General features: G+C 40.4%; 1 protein-coding gene across 2 annotated transcripts in view; it reads left to right on the top strand.

Annotated features, from left to right (window-relative positions):
* Positions 1-22,677, top strand: part of DARS2 (aspartyl-tRNA synthetase 2, mitochondrial) — a 35,509-nt gene that overhangs the window by 883 nt on the left and 11,949 nt on the right. For both annotated transcript variants that reach the window (XM_019026754.3, XM_055366084.2), the window contains exons 2-12: positions 1,217-1,316; positions 2,835-2,901; positions 5,199-5,300; positions 6,081-6,176; positions 7,919-8,042; positions 9,015-9,061; positions 11,504-11,610; positions 12,753-12,822; positions 13,950-14,129; positions 15,448-15,555; positions 19,777-19,839. In XM_019026754.3, the coding sequence (XP_018882299.1) occupies positions 1,217-1,316; positions 2,835-2,901; positions 5,199-5,300; positions 6,081-6,176; positions 7,919-8,042; positions 9,015-9,061; positions 11,504-11,610; positions 12,753-12,822; positions 13,950-14,129; positions 15,448-15,555; positions 19,777-19,839 (1,064 nt within the window). The remainder of the gene's footprint in view (positions 1-1,216; positions 1,317-2,834; positions 2,902-5,198; positions 5,301-6,080; positions 6,177-7,918; positions 8,043-9,014; positions 9,062-11,503; positions 11,611-12,752; positions 12,823-13,949; positions 14,130-15,447; positions 15,556-19,776; positions 19,840-22,677) is intronic.

Below are 22,677 nucleotides of genomic sequence, written 5' to 3'. Positions count from 1 at the left end.
TTTTTTTCTTTTTTTTGAGACGGAGTCTCGCTCTGCTGCCCAGGCTAGAGTGCAGTGGCGCGATCTCCGCTCACTGCAAGCTCCGCCTCCCGGGTTCACGCCATTCTCCTGCCTCAGCCTCCCGAGCAGCTGGGACTACAGGCGCCCGCGACCACGCCCGGCTAATTTTTCTGTATTTTTGGTAGAGCCGGGGTTTCACTGTGTTAGCCAGGATGGTCTCGATCTCCTGACCTCGTGATCCACCCGCCTCCGCCTCCCATAGTGCTGGGATTACAGGCGTGAGCCACCGCGCCCGGCTTTTCCCCTGTTCTTAACTGGATAGCCTTGTGTGTAGAAGCAGATCATTCACTCTCATTATATTCATTATACGGCAGTTTTTTTTCCCTGAGTTTTTAGAAATACCACAAAAAGGTAACCACGTAATATATAGAATACTCTGCTTTTGGTTGATGCCTTAAAAAATCCTTCTTCGGCCGGGCGCGGTTGCTCACGTCGTTAATCCCAGCACTTTGGGAGGTCGAGGAGGGCGGATCACGAGATCAGGAGATCGAGACCATCCTGGCTAACACGGTGAAACCCCGTCTCTACTAAAAATAAAAAAAAAAATTAGCCGGGCGTGGTGGCGGGCGCCTGTAGTCCCCGCTGCTGGGGAGGCCGAGGCAGGAGAATGGCGTGCACCTCGGAGGCGGAGCTTGCAGTGAGCCGAGATCGCGCCACTGCACTCCAGCCTGGGCGACAGAGCGAGACTCCATCTAAAAAAAAAAAATCATTTTTCACAGAATTATAATAGTGTTTTCTAGTGTACAAGTGGCTGTTAAACACTAGATTCATACTAAAACTAAATAGTTCCTACAGCGTCCATTTCTGCAGTTTCTAAAATCCTATTTCATTTGAGGAAGAAATGTGCAATATTAAGAATTGGGTAATTAGGATTTTAGGTCAATGCAAATGCTAGAAGATCAAAAAAATTTTGATTTCCTAACACAAGACAGAAATTTACATTCAGTTATTCACTTGGCTTTTGACACATTTGCAGGTAAATTTAATAGTGAATGAATTAAATTACATACTCTGACTTATTTTATTTTATAAATTTCACCTGTAGCCCTGACATACCTAAGATATATTTTGAGAATTTTCATTTTTAAGCAACCTGCAAGTGATGTATTTTTAATCTTGCCTTTTAAAGTTTCTTTTTTTTTTTTTTTTTTTAAAGAATTCAGTAGCTTTGTTGTCCGGACCAACACATGTGGAGAGTTGCGTTCGTCTCACTTAGGCCAAGAAGTCACCTTGTGTGGATGGATTCAGTACCGAAGGTAAATTGAGGAAGACAGTCTAAGAATGCATGGTGGTGGTTTTCCCAGGGCAATTCCAAACCTTTACTAATTTACAACCAGTCCGAAGAATGAAACGTTTTGCAACTCCTGCAGGATTAAGAACTTACTGAATTTTCAACTTTGTTTTAGTTTTGAAAGACCCAAGTGTCATTCTCAGTAGGTACATCTCAGTAACATCTGTTGAAGGGTATAACAACGAAGCTTGATCCACCAATGGACTGAAATGATACTGGGCTTACTAAGACTGAAGAGTTCCTATAACCAGTAATTAAAAATGGGCCAACCTCCTATAAACCAGCTGTTAAACTCCAATAGCATGGGGGAAAAGCTCATTTTATTCCATTTAGGTAGAGAACAAGCCTAGAAACATAAACAGTGATTCCTTAAGATCAGAGCCCATTTTTTGTTGTTGTTCATCTCTCTATTCCAGAACATGCCTGAATAGAACATTAATTCACATGGAAGAGATCCAAAATACATAGGTTATATGACCTTCTTAAAGAATATGTCCCAGCCTGGCGTGTAAGCCTGTAATCCCAGCACTTTGGGAGGCCGAGGCGGGCGGATCACGAGGTTAGGAATTCGAGACCAGCCCGGCCAATATGATGAAACCCCGTCTCTACTAAAAATACAAAAAAAGTTCGCCAGGCGGGGTGGCGCTCGTCTGTAATCCTAGCTACTCAGGAGGCTGAGGAAGGAGAATTGCTTGAACCCAGAAGGCAGAGGTTGCAGTGAGCTGAGATCGCGCCACTGCACTCCACTCTGGGCAACAGAACGAGACTCCGTCTCAGGAAAAAAAAAAAGTTTGTCCCAAGTAGGTGGATATTTTTCCAATAAGTTTAGTGACTGTTTCCTGAACCCAAATCTGAAGAGGGTTTCTGTACCTGTTCCTGATGCTGAGGACAGTATGAGAAATAGAGATTGGATGTTAAAATGTTGGCATTTCTGGGAACTTTTGATGATTCATAGAGGTATTAAATTAGTAGTTGGAACTCTTCCAGAAAATGTTAGATTGTATCTTTTTTTAGAAAAAGACTTTATATTGCTATATTTCAAAAATGATCCATCAGATGTTTCTATTATGCTAAAATATTATCTTTGGATTTTACTATATGCAAAGTTTCCAAATTTAATAAAATTTTCTTAAAAGGACTTAAGCCAATGAAATTTCTTTTAATTGTTCACCTATAATAATTTTTCATTAATAAGCCATCTGTATAAGATTAATATACCAGATAAGTAGACAATAAAAATTGAAACTGAAATAAAAAACAATCTTTTTTCATCAATGAGCTACATAGATAACAATTGCATGAATGTAACTAATGAAAGTACATAATTGTCATAAAAAACATGAAAAATTATTATCATAAAAAAGAAACATGAAAAATTGCATGGATTTTTGTTTGCTTTTTATTTTGTATGCTTCAACTTTGGACTTAGAGATTTTATATTAAAATGTTTCTTTTTCCCCCCCCCCCCCCCCCCATTAATCAGGCAAAACACATTCTTGGTCCTAAGAGATTTCGATGGGCTCGTTCAAGTTATCATTCCCCAGGATGAGGTAATAGAAAATTTCCTGTTATTATCTAAAAGCCTCTTTGATGCTATTGCTGGGGTAAGCTAAGTAGTTAGATGAATATGTTAGAGGTTTTAAATTCAGAAGTTTATTGTTAATGAAAACTGAAAAATATAAGCAATGTTAAGACATAGCAAAAAGACCAGTGACCCAGTAGAATTAGGAACCCAGGATATGAACAAAAAATTTAGAGGAAAAAAATATATAAATGGCTTGTGGACGTAATGAAAGTATGCCCAGCCTCACTCATAGGTAGAGAAATGTGAATTGAAACTGCATGTAATTGTCATTTTTAACACATTAGATTGACAACACACTGTGTTTGGGAAAGCAGGTGCTCAATACCTGGAGGGAGTACAAATTGGCACTAGCTGAAGGGAGAGCAATTTGGCAATATCAAAACTATAAATGCATATATCCTTTGAGCCATTAATTTCACTTCTGGTAAATTATCTTATATCTAGACTTATACAGATATAAAATGACATATGTACAAGGATATTCATTTCAGGATTCTTTTTAATGGAAAAAAATTGGGAACCACCCAGATGTCCTCCAATAAGAGGCTGGCTTAAAAAATAATGTATATTCTTACAATACGATACTCTACTCAGCTGTACAAAAAAGAATGAAAAAGTTCTATTCTAATAGGGAAAAAAAAATCCAAGGAATACTGTTAAGTGAAGAACCCTGTATTCTTGAGTATACAAAAGAGCAGCTGTTAAACTCCAGCACTCTAGGTGCTGTCATCTGTATAAAAACTGGGGGAAGGATGCAGAATATACATTCAGTGTGTGTGTGTGTGTGTGTGTGTGTGTGTGTGTGTGTGTGTGTGTGTGTGTGTGTGTGTATTTGCTTGTATATATGTTAGGAAATGTCTCTGGAAGGTTACCTAAGTATCTGGTAACATTAGGTGCTGCTGGGGGAAGGAACTGAGGGCGTTGAAAACAAGGATAGGAGGGAAGCTTTTCACTATATCTTTTTGTACCCCTTGAATTTGAAGCCATGTGACAGTATTAACTGCTCAAAAAAGTATTTAATTTAATTACCATTGAAATTAGATAAAATATGACAGAGTGATATTCTGAAAAAAAAATTTTTTTTAATTAAAAAATTCAAGGCCAGGCATGGTGGCTCACACCTGTAATCCCAGCACTCTGGGAGGCCGAGGCCAGCAGATTGAGTACAGGAGTTTGAGACCAGCCTGGGCAACAGTGAAACCTCGTCTCTACTAAAATACAAAAAAATTGGCCAGGTGCGGTGGCTCACTCCTGTAATCCCAGCACTTTTGGGAGGCTGAGGCAGGTGGATCTCGAGGTCAGGAGTTTAAGACCAGCCTGACCAACATGGTGAAACCCCATCTCTACTAAAAATACAAAAATTTAGCCGGGTGTGGTGGCGGGCGCCTGTAACCCCAACTACTCAGGAGGCTGAGGCAGAAGAATCACTTGAACCCGGAGGCAGAGGTTGCAGTGGGCCGAGATCACGCCACTGTACTCTAGCCTGGGCAACAGAGCAAGACTCCATCTCAAAAAAATAATAATAATACAAAAAACTAGCTGGGTGTGGTGGCATGTGCCTGTAGTCCCAGCTACTTGGGAGGCTGAGTTGGGAGAATCACCTGAGCCCAGGAGGTTCAGGCTGAAGTGAGCCAAAATTGCACCACTGCACTCCAGAGTGCACACCAGAGTGATACCCTGTGTCAAAAAAAAAAATTAAAATTAAAGAATTAGATAAAATAAAGAACTTCCATCATACTTACTGGGCAAAGTTGCTTTCTATTGCAATTTTTACTAATGCTTGTATGCCTAAGAAAAATATTATTTATTCAGCTCTTAAGTTTTGGAATAAATAAAGAGGAATGAATTATCTTTTAGGGATCAACATCCAGAGATGAGTATAGCTAACCCTGGAGAACTCCTTTGACTCTGACCCATTATTGCTATTGGATTTAACTGCCCCTAAGACTAACCCTGGAGACAATTGCTTTTCAAGTATGTGGGACTTGTTTGCACTAATAATAGTCATTCTTACCCTTATTTTCCTTTAAGGAAAGTTTTTTTAAAGCTCTTAACTAATAGTTTTACTTGCTGTATTATATAGAGTCAAAATGGGGATGCAATTTTTACTAAATTTGGTCATAAAGTCATTAAGGAGCAGCCCCAGCCTTTATGGTGATTAAGCTGTGACTATTAACGTTTTTTAAACCATCTACTTATAATTACTGAAGATTCCTGTAAGTTCATTTGTTTCTCAGAACTCTTTTCCCCCTTGTTCTGTAGTCGGCAGCCTCTGTGAAGAAGATTTTATGTGAAGCCCCTGTGGAATCTGTGGTGCAAGTGTCTGGTACAGTCATTTCCCGTCCTGCAGGACAAGAGAATCCAGTAAGTAGTTTCGAAGATATCTGTGTAATTTTTGCTTGTATGCATTTGCACCATCTGTGTACACATTCTGGCAACACATGACTGGACATTAGGCACTAAAGTTGAATAAATTCTACAAATGAACTGACAGATTTCAAAATCTTGACTATAAACAAACACATCTATGTAAATATGCATGCTAAGTCTCACTCTGTCACCAGGCTGGAGTACGGTGGCGTGATCTTGGCTCACTGCAACCTCTGCCTCCTGGGTTCAAGTGATTCTCCTGCCTCAGCCTCCCGAGTAGCTGGGACTACAGGTGCATGCCACCACGCCCAGCTAATTTTTATATTTTTAGCAGAGAGAGGGTTTCACCATGTTGGCCAGGATGGTCACCATCTCTTGACCTCATGATCTGCCCATCTCAGCCTCCCAAAGTGCCAGGATTACAGGTGTGAGCCACCGTGCCTGGCCCTTTTTTTTTTTTTTTTTTTTTTCAGGACGGGTCTTGCAGTATTACCCAGGCTGGTCTTGAACTCCTGGGCTTAAGTGATCCTCCTGTCTCAGCCTCCCAAGTATCAAACTGCAAGGATATGCCATGACATTTGTTGATATCCGAACACATCAGCCAGATATGCATAAGAATGTCAAAATCATGCACAGACATGTATGTTTTATACTATACACTATAAGGACTTTGCACATTTTACATATGTAAATAAATGCATAGGTTCTACAAATGTGTATTTTGTGTATATCCTGATGAGTAATTTTTAAAACACTTCCTTCTCACTCTCCAAGAAAATGCCAACAGGTGAGATTGAAATCAAAGTTAAAACAGCTGAGCTTCTGAATGCCTGCAAGAAGCTGCCCTTTGAAATTAAGGACTTCGTGAAGGTACCAACCTCTGTTATTAATAAAATAGAGTATCTAGAAAATGTTGATGACTAGTCAAGTATTTTCAGAGTTTTTTAAAGAAAAGTTTAACTTCTACAAAATTAAGCATTTTATTGTAGACACATCATGAAGTGTTCTCTTAGTTCTACAACTTCTTGGCACACTGTTCTGAAATAATGACAGTTCAGTAAACTGTTGCAGTCCCTAAATACCTAGACTGTTTTTTCAGACAGATTAAAATGTGATTCTCTCTTTAAAACTTGAGGTGTTATATTATTCAAGTTTTTCGTTGCTATTGTTTAACATTTGAAAGGAAATTTATGTCTAGCTTAGAAATGGCCAAATGGGACAGGGAATCCTGTATCAAGTGATAAAATGTGTGCTTAGAGCAACGCTTGACCTCCCAAGCATATAAATATAAATAGGATTACCATAATTTAGAATGTTCTTTGCCAAAGTTTAAGGGGTTGTTGGAGCTGTACACTCATATGATTTTCAGCTTTGTCACAGTTTATAGACTTACATATTCCTAATTTTTAAACTAATCTATTAACAGATTTTTAATTAGTCTTAATTAATTAGTCTTACATTTAAGTTCATGGCCAATTAGTCTTACATTTAAGTTCTCAATACTTACATTTAAGTTCATGGCCAATTGTTCTTACATTTAAGTTCTCAATACTTAATTATCTAATTAGAAAGAGTAATATAATTACAGAGTTGACCTTATTTTGAAAAAGAAAATACATAGTTTTCCCCAGATGAGCATTCAAAAAGAGAAGTTATAGACATTTCCTAAGTTTTCAGCACAAAGAGGGATGCAGAGATTTGTAGCCTTGAAAATAAGCAAACTAGGCTGGGCATGGTGGCTCACACCTGTAATCCCAGCACTTTGGGAGGCCAAGGCAGGCAGATCACAAGGTCAGGAGTTCGAGACCAGCCTGGCCAATGTGGTGAAACCCCGTCTCTACTAAAAATACAAAAATTAGCCGGGCGTGGTGGCAGGCACCTGTAGTCCCAGCCGCTCGGGAGGCTGAGGCAGGAGAATCGCTTGAACCCAGGAGGCAGAGGTTGCAATGAGCCGAGATCATGCCACTGCACTCCAGCCTGGGTGACACAGCAAGACTCCATCTCAAAAAAAAAAAAAAAAAAAAAAAGGAGAAAATAAGCAAACTGTTTCTACTAGTAGAGCCATGGAGATTCCATCCACTGTCCCCTTGCATTCTTTACACTTGTAGTCAGCGTCCCATTCAGGTGAATCTTCTACTCTGGTGTATCTTTTTTTAGGAGATGGGGTCTTGCTATGTTGCCCAGGCTGGCCTCAAACTCCTGTGCTCAAGTGATCCTCCCACCTCAGCATCCCAAGTAGCTGGGATTATAGGCACATGCCACCATGCCCAGATACAGCATAATGGTGCTGTGTATTTTTCTAAGAGATCTTTGAAATCTTTAAATTTTTTTCAAGATTCAACTATGGGCTTAAATTAATGAATAAATGTTTAGTAAAGTAGGCAAATTTCAGTCAGTGAAGAGTGATATTAATAATAATGAATAGTAAAAAAATGTAAAATCTGCACTGACAAACTTAGAAGCTGTAGGAATTAACAGCATACAGTGGGCTACTTGATGATAGAAACTAAAGACAGAGCTAAAATTTTTGAAAATTCAAACTCTATTTCTAAAGATAATACCTTTCTAATATTGAAAAATATTTAAATATAAAAATCTTTCAATTTCTTTAGAAAACAGAGGCTCTTCGGTTGCAGTATCGCTACTTAGACTTGCGTAGTTTCCAAATGCAGTATAACCTGCGACTGAGGTCCCAGATGGTCATGAAAATGCGGGAATATCTCTGTAATCTGCATGGTAAGAGAAATGCCTGGATGCTCTTTGGAGCTTTGTAGCATCTCTTCTATTTTATTCAGCAGTTTTATTGTATCCTTTCCTTAGCATGAGGTCAAGATGTTGCCAGAAGTCTGGAATTCACTCAATGTGTAATGTAGTTTTTGAAGAAAAGTTAACATTATTTTAAAGATGATAAAGATGATAGTGGCTATTACATTGATTAACGTATTATAGTATTTCCCATCATCATCAAAGGCAGGACAGCCCTTTGGCTTTTTCTATAAGATTTCTTTTCTTTTTTTTTTTGAGACGGAGTTTTGCTCTGGCTAGAATGCAGTGGCATTACCACAACTCACTGCAGCCTCAACCTTTTAGGCTCAAGCGATCCTCCCACCACACCTTCCCAAGTAGCTAGGACCACAGACATGCACCACCACACCCAGCCAATTTTTTAAAATTTTTTGTAGAGACAGGGTCTCATTATGTTGCCCAGGCTGGTCTCAAACTTCTGGGTTTAAGCAATCCTCCCACCTAACCATCCCAAAGTGCTGGGATTACAGGCATGAACCACGATACCCAGCCAGTTTTCTTAATTCTTTATCATGTGCATACATCACTTATTGGGAGCTCAAAAATGTCATGTGAATTAAACTAGACATCTCATTCAGTCCTGGACTTTTTCTGCTATATTTGTGTTATTTCTACACTAACAGAACATTTAAAAAATCAGAATAGTTCAGTAGACAAGAATCCATTAAATATTTAGAATTCTTTTATGTGAACAGTATGCTTTATGAACAGAATAGTATTTATGAAAATCTTCAGCTTCCTTCTTAGATTTGTAGAAACCAGCACCAGTAGGCTTGGTAGCTTATTTCAGCTAAAATTCTTAATTAAAGGGAAGCCTCAGATTTGTTGTACTATATTGTGGACATCATATATGACAAATTTCACATTCCTATCTACTAAGTGATAATGTTTCTCTCTTTTTAGGGTTTGTGGATATAGAAACCCCCACACTGTTTAAGAGGACCCCAGGGGTATGTATATTCCTTCAATCAGTCTATTAATAATGTCCTATTAGTTATAAAGCTAGACTACTTTGCTTTTATATTCACTTGGTCCACTTTTATTTTATTTACTGCCTCAGGATGGTCATATTAACTAGGTTTTTCTGAAGAATTGAGAAAATTATTTGGGTATTTTGAGTCAGAATCATTTTATTCCACATAAATTGTCTTTCCTTTGAGTTTTTTTGTTTATTTTTTTTGGGGGGGGGTTTGTTTTGGGTTTTTTTTTTTTGAGACCGTCTCACTCCATCACCCAGGCTGGAGTGCAGTGGCATGATCTCAGCTAATTGCAACCTCTGCCTACTGGATCCAAGCGATTCTCATGGCTCAGCCTCCTGAGTAGCTGGGATTACAGGCATGCACCACCATGCCCGGCTAACTTTTGTATTTACTTTAGTAGAGACAGAGTTTCACCGTTTTGGCCAGGCTGGTCTCGAACACCTGACCTGAAATGATCCGCCCACCTTGGCCTCCCAAAGTGCTGGGATTACAGGTGTGAGCCACCTTGCTCGGTCTCATTTGAGTTTTATAGATGTAATCATTAATAAATTGGTATTTTTTGTTTTTGTTTTTGTTTTTTTAGACAGTCTCGTTCTGTCACCTGAATCCGCCTACTGGATTCAAGCGATTCTCCTGCCTCAGCCTCCCAAGTAGCTGAGACTACAGGTGTGCACCACCACACCTGGCTAATTTTTGTTTTTTTTTAGTAGAGATGGGGTTTCGCCATGTTGGCCCAGCTGGTCTCGAAATCCTGACCTCAGGTGATCCACCCGCCTCAGCCTCCCAAAGTGCTGGGATTACAGGCGTGAGCCACCGCACCCAGCCAATGAATTGGTTCTTTAAGAACAAATCTCTTGGCCGGGCGCGGTGGCTCACACATGTAGTCTTAGTACTTTGGGAGGCTGAAGCAAGGAGGATGACTTGATCCCAGGAGTTCAAGACCAGCTTGGGCAACAAGACCGTATCTCTTGTCTTAAAGACCCTAAAGAAAAAAAAATGGAAAAGAAAAAAATTATTGTAAAGAACAAATCTCTTATATATTAAAAATTGACATTTTTCGGCCAGGCACAGTGGCTCACACCTGTAATCTCAGCACTCTGGGAGGCCAAGGTGGGCAGATCACCTGAGGTCAGGAGTTAGAGACCAGCCTGACCAACCATGACCAACATGGTGAAACCTTGTCTCTACTAAAAGTACAAAAATTAGGCCAGGCACGGTGGTTCACGCCTGTAATCCCAGTACTTTGGGAGGCCGAAGCAGATGGATCACCTGAGGTCAGGAGTTTAAGACCCGCCTGACCAATATGGTGAAACCCCATCTCTACTAAAAATACAAAAAAAATTAGCTGGGCATGGTGGCAGGCACCTGTAGTCCCAGCTACTCAGGAGGCTGAGACAGGAGAATTGCCTGAACCCAGGAGGCAGAGGTTGTAATGAGCCAAGATCACGCCATTGCACTCCAGCCTGGGCGACAGAGCAAGACTCCATCTCAAAAAAAAAAAAAATTAGCCAGGTGCAGTGGCGGGAACCCATAATCCCAGCTACTTGAGAGGCTGAGGCAGGATAATCGCTTGAATCCAGAAGGCAGAGTTTGCAGTGAGTCCAGATTGTACCATTGCACTCCAACCTGGGTGACAGACCATGTACCATTGCACTCCAACCTGGGTGACAGACCAAGACTCTGTCTCAAAAAGAAATTTTTTTTTAATAAATAAAAATGGACATTTCTGGCCGGGCGCAGTGGCTCACACCTGTAATCCCAGCACTTTGGGAGGCCAAGGCGGGCAGATCACGAGGTCAGGAATTCAAGACCAGCCTGGCCAACATGGCGAAACCCCGTCTCTACTAAAAATACAAAAATTAGCGGGGCATGGTGGTGGCAGGCGCCTGTAATCCCAGCTACTCGGGAGGCTGAGGCAGGAGAATCACTTCAACCTGGGAGGAGGAGGTTGCAGTGAGACGATATTGTGCCATCGCACTCCAGCCTGGGTGACAAGAGCAAGATTCTGTCTCAAAAAAAAAAAAAAAAAAGACATTTCTAAACATTAATAGTTACTCGATTTATACAGTCTATGAAATTATAAAACTACAGTTTAATTTGGAAATGCAATTAAGAATTACTTGGATAGGAAATGATACACAAAATTCATTCATCTAGTAACAAAATTGGAAATTCAATTCCGCAAGCATAAACTTAACACCTACCGTATACAATGGTGTTTAAAGTCTACTATGTGCAAGTCTTTTTAGGGACTCAAAGATAAGCAGGAAATTGTCTCTGTCATTGTAGGAACTTTGTTCTTTAGTCATTCATTGATAAACTGAAGTAACAACTTCTACTAGTTAGTTATACTTTGGGTTTGTTTTTGTTTTTTAATAATCTGTCTTCTCTCTCTTTCTCTCTCTTTGAAAGGGTGCCAAAGAGTTTTTAGTACCATCCAGGGAACCTGGAAAGTTTTATTCTCTCCCTCAGAGTCCTCAACAGTTTAAGCAACTTCTGATGGTTGGCGGTTTAGACAGGTGAGCTTTTTTTATGCTAGCAGTTGTCAGAAAAGGAAAAGAGAAAAACAAAGGGAAAAAAGGAAACACAAAATCCTCTCTGTTCTCAAGAGAAGGATAGAAAATTTATGAGAGTTTGGAGAATACTTATAAAATGCCCTCATAATTTATAGTCATCCTTTATTAAAGGTTTATTGGGTGGCCACTATGTACAAAGCTCTATGGTAGTAGATGTGAGAGGGGATTTAAAAAAAAAAAAAAAAAGAATAGGTTCTACTCTCAAGGTGTTAAGGCTAGTAAGCCAGAATAGGATAATGAATAAAACCAACTGTGATATAAACCAAATGTAAATGTATTGAGATTTGCAAGTTAGGTGTTAAGAGCTTTAAAATTATACTTTTTGAGGAAATATAGAAAACTTTGTGAGCTAGATCGTTGAGGACAGAGCTACATTTCAGCAGGTGAAGATGAGAGTTGGAATGGCATAGCACAGAAAGTCTCAAGTGTATCCATGGCACAGTAAATATTTCACTTTGGCCAAAGCAAAAGAGTATATATGAAGAAGCATGGGCTAAAAAAAATGTTTTAATAAAAAGAGCTGGCATGGACTGATTTGCATGCTAGTCTAAATACATGAATATCCAGAGGTGCCAGTGTTTATTTTGAAAACAATATATAGAATAGTTAACTTCTCTTAGGTCAGCTGTATGTCTAATTCGATTAAGGCATCATAAAAAATAAAAGTATTTCTTACTTTTTCTTTTTGAGACAGAATCTTGCTCTGTCACCCAAGCTGGAGTGCAATGGCGCAATCTCGGCTCACTGCAACCTCCGCCTCCCTGGTTGAAGTGATTCTCCTGCCTTTGCCTCCTGAGTAGCTGGGATTACAGGCGCACGCCACCCGCGCCCAGCTAATTTTTGTATTTTTAGTAGAGACAGGGTTTCACCATGTTGGCCAGGCTGGTCTTGAATGCCTGACCTCATGATCTGCCCGCCTTGGCATCCCAAAGTGCTGGGATTATAGGCATGAGCCACCATGCCCGACCCTTCTTACGTTTTTTAAGTATCATTGTTTTATAGCTTGCATTGCTTTAAACTTTTGGGGAAAAGTGTGTATGTCTTCCTAGAATCATAACTCAATTAATGCTATTTCTCAATTGTAGATATTTTCAGGTTGCCCGATGTTATCGAGATGAAGGTTCAAGACCAGACAGACAGCCTGAGTTTACTCAGGTACAAAGTTATATTCACTTGTTTCTTAAAATTCAGGCTTACTATTTTGAAATAGTATTTTCAAGACTAGTGCAGTATTAATACTTTACTTCTCATTACATTTTATCCATCAGATATTTAATTAAACTCACCTGCAGTTGAGAAACTAATTATTCATTTTTTTATTCATTTAATGTGTCCTTTTTTAAATTTTTTTCTTTCCTTGGATAGCACAGGGGCCACACTGTCATTCAAATTTTAGTATGTGTGCTGCCAAAACGAGCGTGTGTCCTTTTCATAAAGAATGTGGTCAGCAACTAAGGAATGCCAGAAATTCCTAAAGTGTTCTAATGTTCATGATAAAGTCCTTAAAACAAATCTCTTGTATATTAAGAATGAATAATTTTATATATTGATATTTTAATCTAATATGTGGACTTACCAAAGCTGTTACGATTTGCTTTCTGTATGATAGCATTTTATTTTACTTTATATTATTTTATTTATTTTATTTTATTTTATTTTTTGAGACAGAGTCTCGCTCTGTCTCCCAGGCTGGAGTGCAGTGGCGCGGTCTCAGCTCATTGCAGCCTCTGCCTCTCAGGTTCAAGCAATTCAACTGCCTCAGCCTCCCAAGTAGCTGGGACTACAGATGCGTGCCACCATGCCCAGCTGATTTTTTGTGTTTTTATTAGAGATGGGGTTTGACCATGTTGGCCAGGATGGTCTGGATCTCCTGACCTCGTGATCCACCCGCCTCGGCCTCCCAAAGTGCTAGGTTTACAGGCGTGAGCCACCGCGCCTGGCCAATAGCATTTTAATCATGTGTTGAAGTGAAAAAATTATGAGCTTTGGAGTTGGACAGACCTGGGATCAGATGTAGCTTCGCTGCTTACTAATTGCACACACGCAAATAAGTAACTTAGTTCTCTGAGCCTTCAGCCATGAAATGGTTGTGGGAACTAAGCAAGTTAATGTATGTAAGGCCATTAGCACAGTGTCTGACATAAAAGAGATGTACAATAATATTTATACCCTCTGCATGTATTATTTATGTGCAAAATTCTATAGTAACTTGAAAGCAGAAAAATATATAAATGTGTATATATTGTGGCTAAATTAGTTTCCATATGGTACTTTGGTTTCAGATTGACATAGAGATGTCTTTTGTAGACCAGACTGGGATCCAGAGTTTAATTGAGGGTTTGCTCCAGTATTCCTGGCCCAATGACAAAGATCCTGTGGTTGTTCCTTTTCCTACTATGACTTTTGCTGAGGCACTGGCCACCTATGGAACTGATAAACCTGACACTCGCTTTGGAATGAAGGTACTTATCTTCACTTTTCTAGGACTCTGTCCCCAAATAATCCTGCAGTCTTTTTAAACCACTTTGAAATTGACAAGTGTTACACACTGTTAGATGATATTTTTGTTGTTACCTTGTTACCTTCATTGTTACAGAGCTAGAGCAAGAGAGAATAATAGCATGTTAGCAATACAGTGCTTTCTATCTATCATGTTCCAAGATCCATTTCCAAGAGCAAGATTCTTGCTATAAAGTTTTTATTACTTGCAAGTTATTGATTATATGGATATGAATGGTAACTTGAAAGAAAAAATAACTATTCTTTCCTTTTCAGTTTTTTTTTAATCCAAGGAGTTACTAAGTTTCCTTGGTCCATAAAAAGCTCAAACATATGACAATGTTTATTCAAATTATTACTATCTGTAAGTATTTAAAGCAGGGGTAGAATTTATATAGAACAGTTTCATTACCAGGCCTCTACTTGTTTGCTCTTAAAGAGCAATATCCCTTGATCCCTGTAATGCTAGTGACATTTCTATATCTCAGTTCTCAGTGCACATTCTTTAGAAATTGGTCCTGCCTGGTCTGTGAATAGTCAGTGGTCAATTCTTAGAATGAAAAAAATACAATACACAAAAAGTCATAACTACCAACTTATAGCTGCCAACTCAACTACTTCTTGTTTCTTCATTTGTAATATGGAATAGTGGTTCTTTTTTTGTATTTTTTTGAGACGTAGTCTCGCCCTGTTGCCCAGGCTGGAGTGCAGTGGTAAGATCTTGGCTCACTGCAACTTCGGCCTCCTGGGTTCAAGCGATTCTCCTGCCTCAGCCTCCCGAGTAGCTGAGACTACAGGCGCATACCACCACACCGGCTAATTTTTGTATTTTTAGTAGAGATGGAATTTTGCCATGTTGGCCAGGCTGACCTCCTGACCTCAGGTGATCTGCCCACCTCAGCCTCCCAAAGTTCTGAGATTATAGGCATGAGCCTCTGTGCCGAGCCTGGAATCTTAATCTGGTTCTTAAGTCAGACTGCCTGTGTTAAATTCTGGCTCTGCCACTTACTAGCTATGCCATCTTGGGCAAGTTCCTTATTTCTGTGTCTTGGTTTCATCTATGAAATAGGGATAATAAAGAGTGCTAACCTCATATGAAATGAATGAGTATATGTAAAACACTGGTCATATTGCTTAACCCATGGTAAACACTCTTTGAATGTATTCTATAAATGTTAAATTATCAAGATCTATTCTCTTCTTTAAAATCTTGTTTGTAAAATGTTTTCAGATAAAAATTACTTCATATTTAATTATCTCTTTTTGTTACCCATTTTCCAGATTATAGATATCAGTGATGTGTTTAGAAACACAGAGATTGGATTTCTTCAAGATGCACTTAGTAAGCCCCATGGAACTGTGAAAGCCATATGTATCCCTGAAGGAGCAGTAAGTGAAGTACAGTTCTATGTTTCTCTAGAATGTATGCTTTGGAAGTAACTTCGTCCAATACTGTCATATTTAAACTTCAGAAAGAACAATTCTTTTTAAATAAAAATAGGGATTTTTGCTGGGTGTGGTGGCTCACACCTGTAATCCTAGCACTTTGGGAGGCTGAGGCGTGTGGATCACTTGAGGTCAGGAGTTCAAGACCAGCCTGGCTAACATGGTGAAACCCCATCTCTACTAAAAAATATAAAAAATTAGTCAGGCGTGGTGGCATGTGCCTGTAATCCCAGCTACTTGGGAGGCTGGGGCAGGAGAATCTCTTGAACCTGGGAGGCGGAGGTTGCAGTGAGCTGAGATCATACCATTGCACTCCAGCCTGGGCAATAAGAGCAAAACTGTGTTTGAAAAAAAAAAATAGGTATTTTTATACAGAGTCTAAAGTATTTCTAAAACCATAAGTAGAGAACAATAAAATCTTATGAATGTGAGTTTACATTCCAGATCCGGGGTGTTTTTCTTTTTTCCTTTCCCCCCACCCCCTTTTAAACAATGCTATCAGCCAGGCATAGTAGTTCATGCCTATAATGCCAACACTGTGGGAGGTCAAGGCAGGAGAATTGCTTAAGCTCAGGAGTTCGAGACCAGCCTGGGGAACATAGACCTCATCTCTACAAAAATTACCTGGCGTGGTGGCTCACACCTGTAGTCCCAGCTATTCTGGAGGTTGAGGTTGGAGGATCACTTGAGGCAAAGTGTTCAAGGCTGCAGTAAGCCATGATTGTGCCACGGCATTCTAACCTGGGTAACAGAGCAAGACCCTGTCTCAAAAATAAATAAATAAATGAACGATGCTATGAAGTACTCCTGTACTTCATTGTGGATAATATGTGAGCATAAAATAATACGTAGTATTCTGTCTGCAGCCTCAGTTGTCTGTCTATCTCTTAGCCTTGTATCAGCACCAGCATGGCCATTGCATGTTGATTCTTTATCTTCTGAGAGTTCTCATCTCAGTTGCATTAATAACAGGGAAATAAAAGGAGATGAAGCTAAAAAAGCAAAAAGGAAGGGGAAGAAGTGGGAGTAGAAGAGAGAGAGAGAAAGGTTGGGCTGAGCAAGTACTGATTCTAAAGCAATGGTACATGTCTCTTTTCTGTAGGTAGTACATCTGCTTTAAAAAATAATTTCATAAGAAGCATTCCAGTTATATTTTAAATAAGATTATGATTTTGAAAGTCTATACTCATTTGGATACATAAGCAGTATATTCAGAATGGAGTAAGAACTCAGGAACTCAGTCTCATTACTTTCTTTTTTTTTTTTTTTTTTGAGAGTGAGTCTTGCTCTGTCGCCCAGGCTGGAGTGCAGTGGCGCGATCTTGGCTTACTGCAACCTCCGCCTCCCGGGTTCGAGCGATTTTCCTGCCTTAGCCTCCTGAGTAGCTGGGACTACAGGCGTATGCCACCATGCCCAGCTAAGTTTTTTTTGTATTTTTAGTAGAGATGGAGTTTCACCATGTTAGCCAGGATGGTCTCGAACTCCTGACCTCAGGTGATCCACCTGCCTCGGCCTCCCAAAGTGCTGGGATTACAGGCGTGAGCCACCATGCCTGGCCTCTCATTACTTTTTATTTACTTCATATATTCAGTAAAAAGTAATTTATTGTCATGCGGGGCACGGTAGCCCACGCCTGTAATCCCAGCACTTTGGGAGGCCAAGGCGGGTGGATTACTTGAGGTCAGGAGTTTGAGACCAGCCTGGCCAACATGGCGAAACCCTGTCTCTACTAAAAATTTAAAAATTAGCTGGGCATTGTGGTGGGTGCCTGTAATCTCAGCTACCTGGGAGACTGAGGCAGGAGAATCACTTGAGCCCAGTAGGCAGAGATTGCAGTGAGCATGAGATCATACCACTGCACTCCAGCCTGAGCAACAGAGCAACACTCCATCTTAAAAAAAAAAAAAAAAAGTAATTTATTGTCCATACTCTAGTCCAGACATAAGAAATATGTTCAGGTAAGCTCAGTATGATATTTTGCCTATCATTATTTATACCATTTCAAGTTTGTTCTTTCTCAAGTTGATATAAGAACTGCAGGAGTGTGGATCATGTTTTCATCTTTTTATACCTTCCGTACCTAGTTAAATGCCACATTAATATAGTTAATGATGTGTGGCATATGGGAGAAATAAGATGGTTAAAGTATGGTTTCACAAATCACATGGTTTGTTGCCATACAAAGAAAATTTTTTCTTAGGTTCACAATGCTTAAAAGAGAGAGAGAATAAGGGCCAAGTGTGGTGGCTCACGCCTGTAATCCTAGCACTTTGGGAGGCCGAGGCGGGCGGATCACGAGGACAGGAGTTCAAGACCAGTCTGGCCAATATGGTGAAACCACGTCTGTACTAAAAATATAAAAAATTAGCCAAGTGTGGTTGTGCGCACCTGTAGTCCCAGCTACTCGGGAGGCTGAGGCAGGAGAATCGCTTGAACACCGGAGGCGGAGGTTGCAGTGATCTGAGATTGCATCACTGCACTCCAGCCTGGGCAACAGAGTGAGACTCCATCTCAAAAAAAAAAAAAAAGAGAGAATAACATGAACAATCCTCACAGGGAAAACACTCAGTAGCTGAGGTGCATTAATCACATAGCGAGTGAGTTCCAAAATTATTAAAGTCCACTTGCTCTATTAGGATGGAAGTAGTCCTCTGGGGAAAGTAAAGTCTAATTAAAGTTTGAGGTGTACTCTTATATGAGCTGTTCTTGGGAGAAGCTGGTTTGACCACCACAGTACAGACTGCATCTAAGGTCCCTCGATGCTAGAGGGCAGTGCCAGTGTGGGTGGGTGAGGCTTCAGAGATTAGCTCCAAGACTAACAGGGTATCACCCATCTCTTGGCTGTAGGAGAAGCAGTTGACAGAGTATAGCCAGTCACAGCATGTGCTATCAAAGTGTCTGTCGAACTCTTAAGTTGATATGTATTTTTGAAGTCCAGTAGTTGAGGTCAGTAATTCACACATGGGAGTTATGAAGGTTTGAGGTAACATTCCTGGGGGGAAGAGGGAGTTCACTCGAAGTTCTCACATAGGGGATCTGATAAAACATCATGCTCTTGAAAGGAGGGGGAATACACCCCAAAACATCAAACCGTGTTAAGTGTTTGGATCATTTCAAAGTTGTGTAACATGATAACCATAATGTCTCACTTGAAAGACACTGAGATAATTTCAAAAAAGAAAGATTTTAAGAAACCTCAAATGATCAAATTCTGAATCCTTTAATTGATCTGAACGTTTTCTTTCACAATTCAGTTGTAGACATTCATGTTGAACATTTATCCTGCATATTAGATATAGAGGGTCTCCTGTGGAATACATTCACAGCTATTTCCAATAAGAGCTGCATGCCCAGCGTGGTGGCTCACACCTGTAATCCCAGAACTTTGGGAGGCCGAGGCTGGCCAATCACATGAGGTCAGGAGTTCAAGACCAGCCTGGCCAATATGGTGAAACCCCATCCCTACTAAAAATACAAAAGTTAGCCAGGTGTGGTGGTGGGCACCTGTAATTGCAGCTACTTGGGAGGCTGAAGCAGGAGAATCACTTGAACCTGGGAGGTGGAGGTTTCAGTGAGCTGAGATCACGCCACTGTACTCCAGCCTGGGTGACAGAGCTAGAGTCCATTGAAAAAAAAAAAAAAAAAAAAAAAAAAAAAGCTGCATAACTGGAAAAAATAAGCACTGTAACAAGCTTTAAGAATGTGTCATTTGGTAGCAGAAATTGGATTTTTTTTTTTTTTTTTTTTGAGACAGAATCTCACTTTGTTACCCAGGCTGGAGTACAGTGGCACAATCTTGGCTCACTGCAGCCTCTGCCTCCTGGTTTCATGTGATTCTCCTGCCTCAACCTCCCGAGTAGCTGGGATTACAGGCACCTGCCACCATACCGGACTAATTTTTGTATTTTTAGTAGAGACGGGGTTTCACCATGTTGGTCAGGCTGGTTTTGAACTCCCAACTTTCAAGCAGTCCACCCGCCTCAGCCTCCCAAAGTGTTGGGATTACAGGCATGAGCCACCGCGCCCAGCCCAGACATTGAATTTTTATTAAATCTTACTATTGTAATAGAAAGACACAAAATATATTTGTCATTTGATTGCATAACCATGTTTATGAAGCTAAGTGTCATACTGACAAGTTTACTTTGATTTTTCTTTCATCAGAAATACTTAAAAAGGAAAGACATTGAATCCATTAGAAAATTTGCAGCTGACCATTTTAATCAGGTAAGGAGTTAATTAGAGCAGTTTTTTTCCTTATACAGATTCAATATTTTTAACTATTATTAACTAAACTATCATTATCATTAGTTTTGAGCATCTTGTTATTTCAGATCATTCTTCTGCTTTTATTTACTTTTTATTTTATTTATATATTTATTTTGAAGATGTAGTCTTATTCTGTCGCCCAGGCTAGAGTGCAGTGGTGCCATAACAGCTCACTGCTGCCTTGATTTCTAGGCTCAAGCAATGCTCCTGCCTCTTCCTCTCAAGTAGCTAGGACTACAGGCTCAGGCCACCATGCTGCCCAGTTGCACCCCTAGTCCCAGCTACTTAGGAGGCTGAGGTGGGAGGATCATCTGAGCCTGGGGGTCGAGGCTACAGTGAGCTGAGATCGCACCACCGCACTCCAGCCTAGGCATCAGAGCAAGATTCCATCTCGAAAAAAAATGGGCTGGGCACAGTGGCTCACACCTGTAATCCCAGCACTTTAGGAGGCCAAGGCAGGCGGATCACTTGAGGTCAGGAGTTTGAGACCAATCTGGCCAATATGGCGAAACCCCATCTCTACTAAAAATAAAAAAAATTGACCGGGCGCGTTGGCTCACGCCTATAATCCCAGCACTTTGGGAGGGCAAGACAGGCGGATGACGAAGTCAGGAGATTGAGACCATCCTGGCTAACACGGTGAAACCCTGTCTCTACTAAAAATACAAAAAAATTAGCCGGGCGTGGTGGCGCGGGCCTGTAGTCCCAGCTACTCTGGAGGCTGAGGCAGGAGAATGGCATGAACGCAGGAGGCGGAGCTTGTGGTGAGCCGAGATTGTGCCACTGCACTCCAGCCTGGGCGACAGAGCAAGACTCCGTCTCAAAAAAAAAATGCAAAAAATTAGCCGGGTGTGTTGGTGCTCACTTGTAATCCCAGCTACTTTGAGAGGCTGATGCAGGAGAATCGCTTGAACACAGGAGGTGGAGGTTGCAGTGAGCTGAGATCACGCCACTGCACTACAGCCTGGGCCACAGAGCAAGACTCAGTCTCTAAATAAATAAATATTAGCTGGGCATAGTGGCACATGTCTGTAGTCCCAGCTGCTTGGGAGACTGAGGCAGGAGAATCACAAGCCCAGGAGTTCAAGGCTGCAGTGAGCTATGATCATGCCACTGCATTCTAGCCTGGGTGACAGAGTGAGACCCTGTCTCTAAAAAAAATAAAGGATCCAGCCAGGCACGGAAGCGCATACCTGTAATCCCAGCACTTTGGGAGCTCAAGGTGGGAGTATCACTGGAGCCCAGAAGTTTGAGACCAGCCTGGGCAACATAGTGAGACCTCGTCTCTACAAAAAACAGAAAAAAAATTAGCTGGGCATGGTGGCACACACCTGTCATCCCAACTACTTGAGAGGCTGAGGTGGGAGGACCACTTGAGCCCAGGAGATCGAGGCTGCAGTGAGCTGTGTTCACGCCACTGCACTCCAGCCTGGGTGACACAGTGAGACCCTGTCTCCAAAAAAAAAAGGAAAGAATCTTAGGTATGATAACAGGAATAAAATGAAACCATATGGGAGTAATTAAATTATGATATAATCAAAGGAATTAATATTAAAGTTCCTATTTAAAATCTTGTTTTCTAAGACTTAATAGAGGAAAAATACTCTTGTAATGATATGTAAGAAAAGGAGGCTATATGACTATATACTGATTATAACCATGTAAAAACACTATATTTGTATATTGAAAATGGACTACCTACCTCTACTACCACTATTTCCCAAGCCTCATACCTCAAGCACAACGAACAATAAGTAGATTTTTATATAAGAAAAAAAGATCAGGTTAGTGGCTCCCAAAATGGGTTGAGACAAAATCAGAAAAGTCAGGGCAATATAACAAGCTTTTCATAAACTTAAACAAATTTAAAGAACTATCCTTTTTTTCTCTGTTGGCGGTGGGGATGGCGGGGGGATGAAATATGCCTTTTCTTTATAAAATTAAAAATTGGCAACCCTTTATCTTCCAATTTTGTTTATTTTTATTTTATTAGTATATAAAATCTGCATCTAAGAACCATAGGACCAGGAAATAAGCCTGAAGGTTAACTTTGGCAGCCTTCAGTTGCTGGGACTATTATTACATTTTCTTCTTTCATTCTTCTCTTTCTTCTCCTGTTTTCTTTTTCTTTCCTAATTTCCTGAATTTTTATATGAGAAATAGGTACTACTACTACTATTTTTTATGAATGTTTTAACTTGATTTGGCTTCTAATTGCTTTCAGAAGATCTTATGTGTTTTTAGCAACATATGGCATACACATGGTTCAAAAAATAAAGAACCATTAATGATGAAATGCAATAATCATTTGCTCTAGCCTGCCCCATCCATCCTAGTATTCTGCCAGAGTATCTCTGTTTTTGGAAATATCTCTACATACTTTTTTTTTCTTTTTACTTTATTCATTTAAACCTTGTTAACTTCCTGTCATGAGAGATGAGGCTCACATATACAGACTTCACCTAGTTACTCTGTACCTTCTGCACAGCTGTCTTTCTGAACCTTTTTTTTTTTTTTTTTTTTTGAGACAGGAGTCTCACTCTGTCGCCCAGGCTGGAGTGCAGTGGTGCCATCTCGGCTCACTGCAAGCTCCGCCTCCCAGGTTCACGCCATTCTTCTGCCTCAGCCTCCCGAGTAGCTGGGACTACAGGCGCCCGCGACCACGCCCGGCTAATTTTTTTTTGTATTTTTAGTAGAGATGGGGTTTCGCTGTGTTAGCCAGGATGGTCTCCATCTCCTGACCTCGTGATCCGCCCACCTCGGCCTCCCAAAGTGGTGGGATTACAGGCGTGAGCC

Source organism: Gorilla gorilla, chromosome 1, assembly GCF_029281585.2.
Source record: "Gorilla gorilla gorilla isolate KB3781 chromosome 1, NHGRI_mGorGor1-v2.1_pri, whole genome shotgun sequence".
NCBI lineage: Eukaryota > Metazoa > Chordata > Mammalia > Primates > Hominidae > Gorilla > Gorilla gorilla.
Note: the sequence above shows the minus strand (reverse complement) of the source record. Positions and strands in the feature narration are given on the sequence as shown.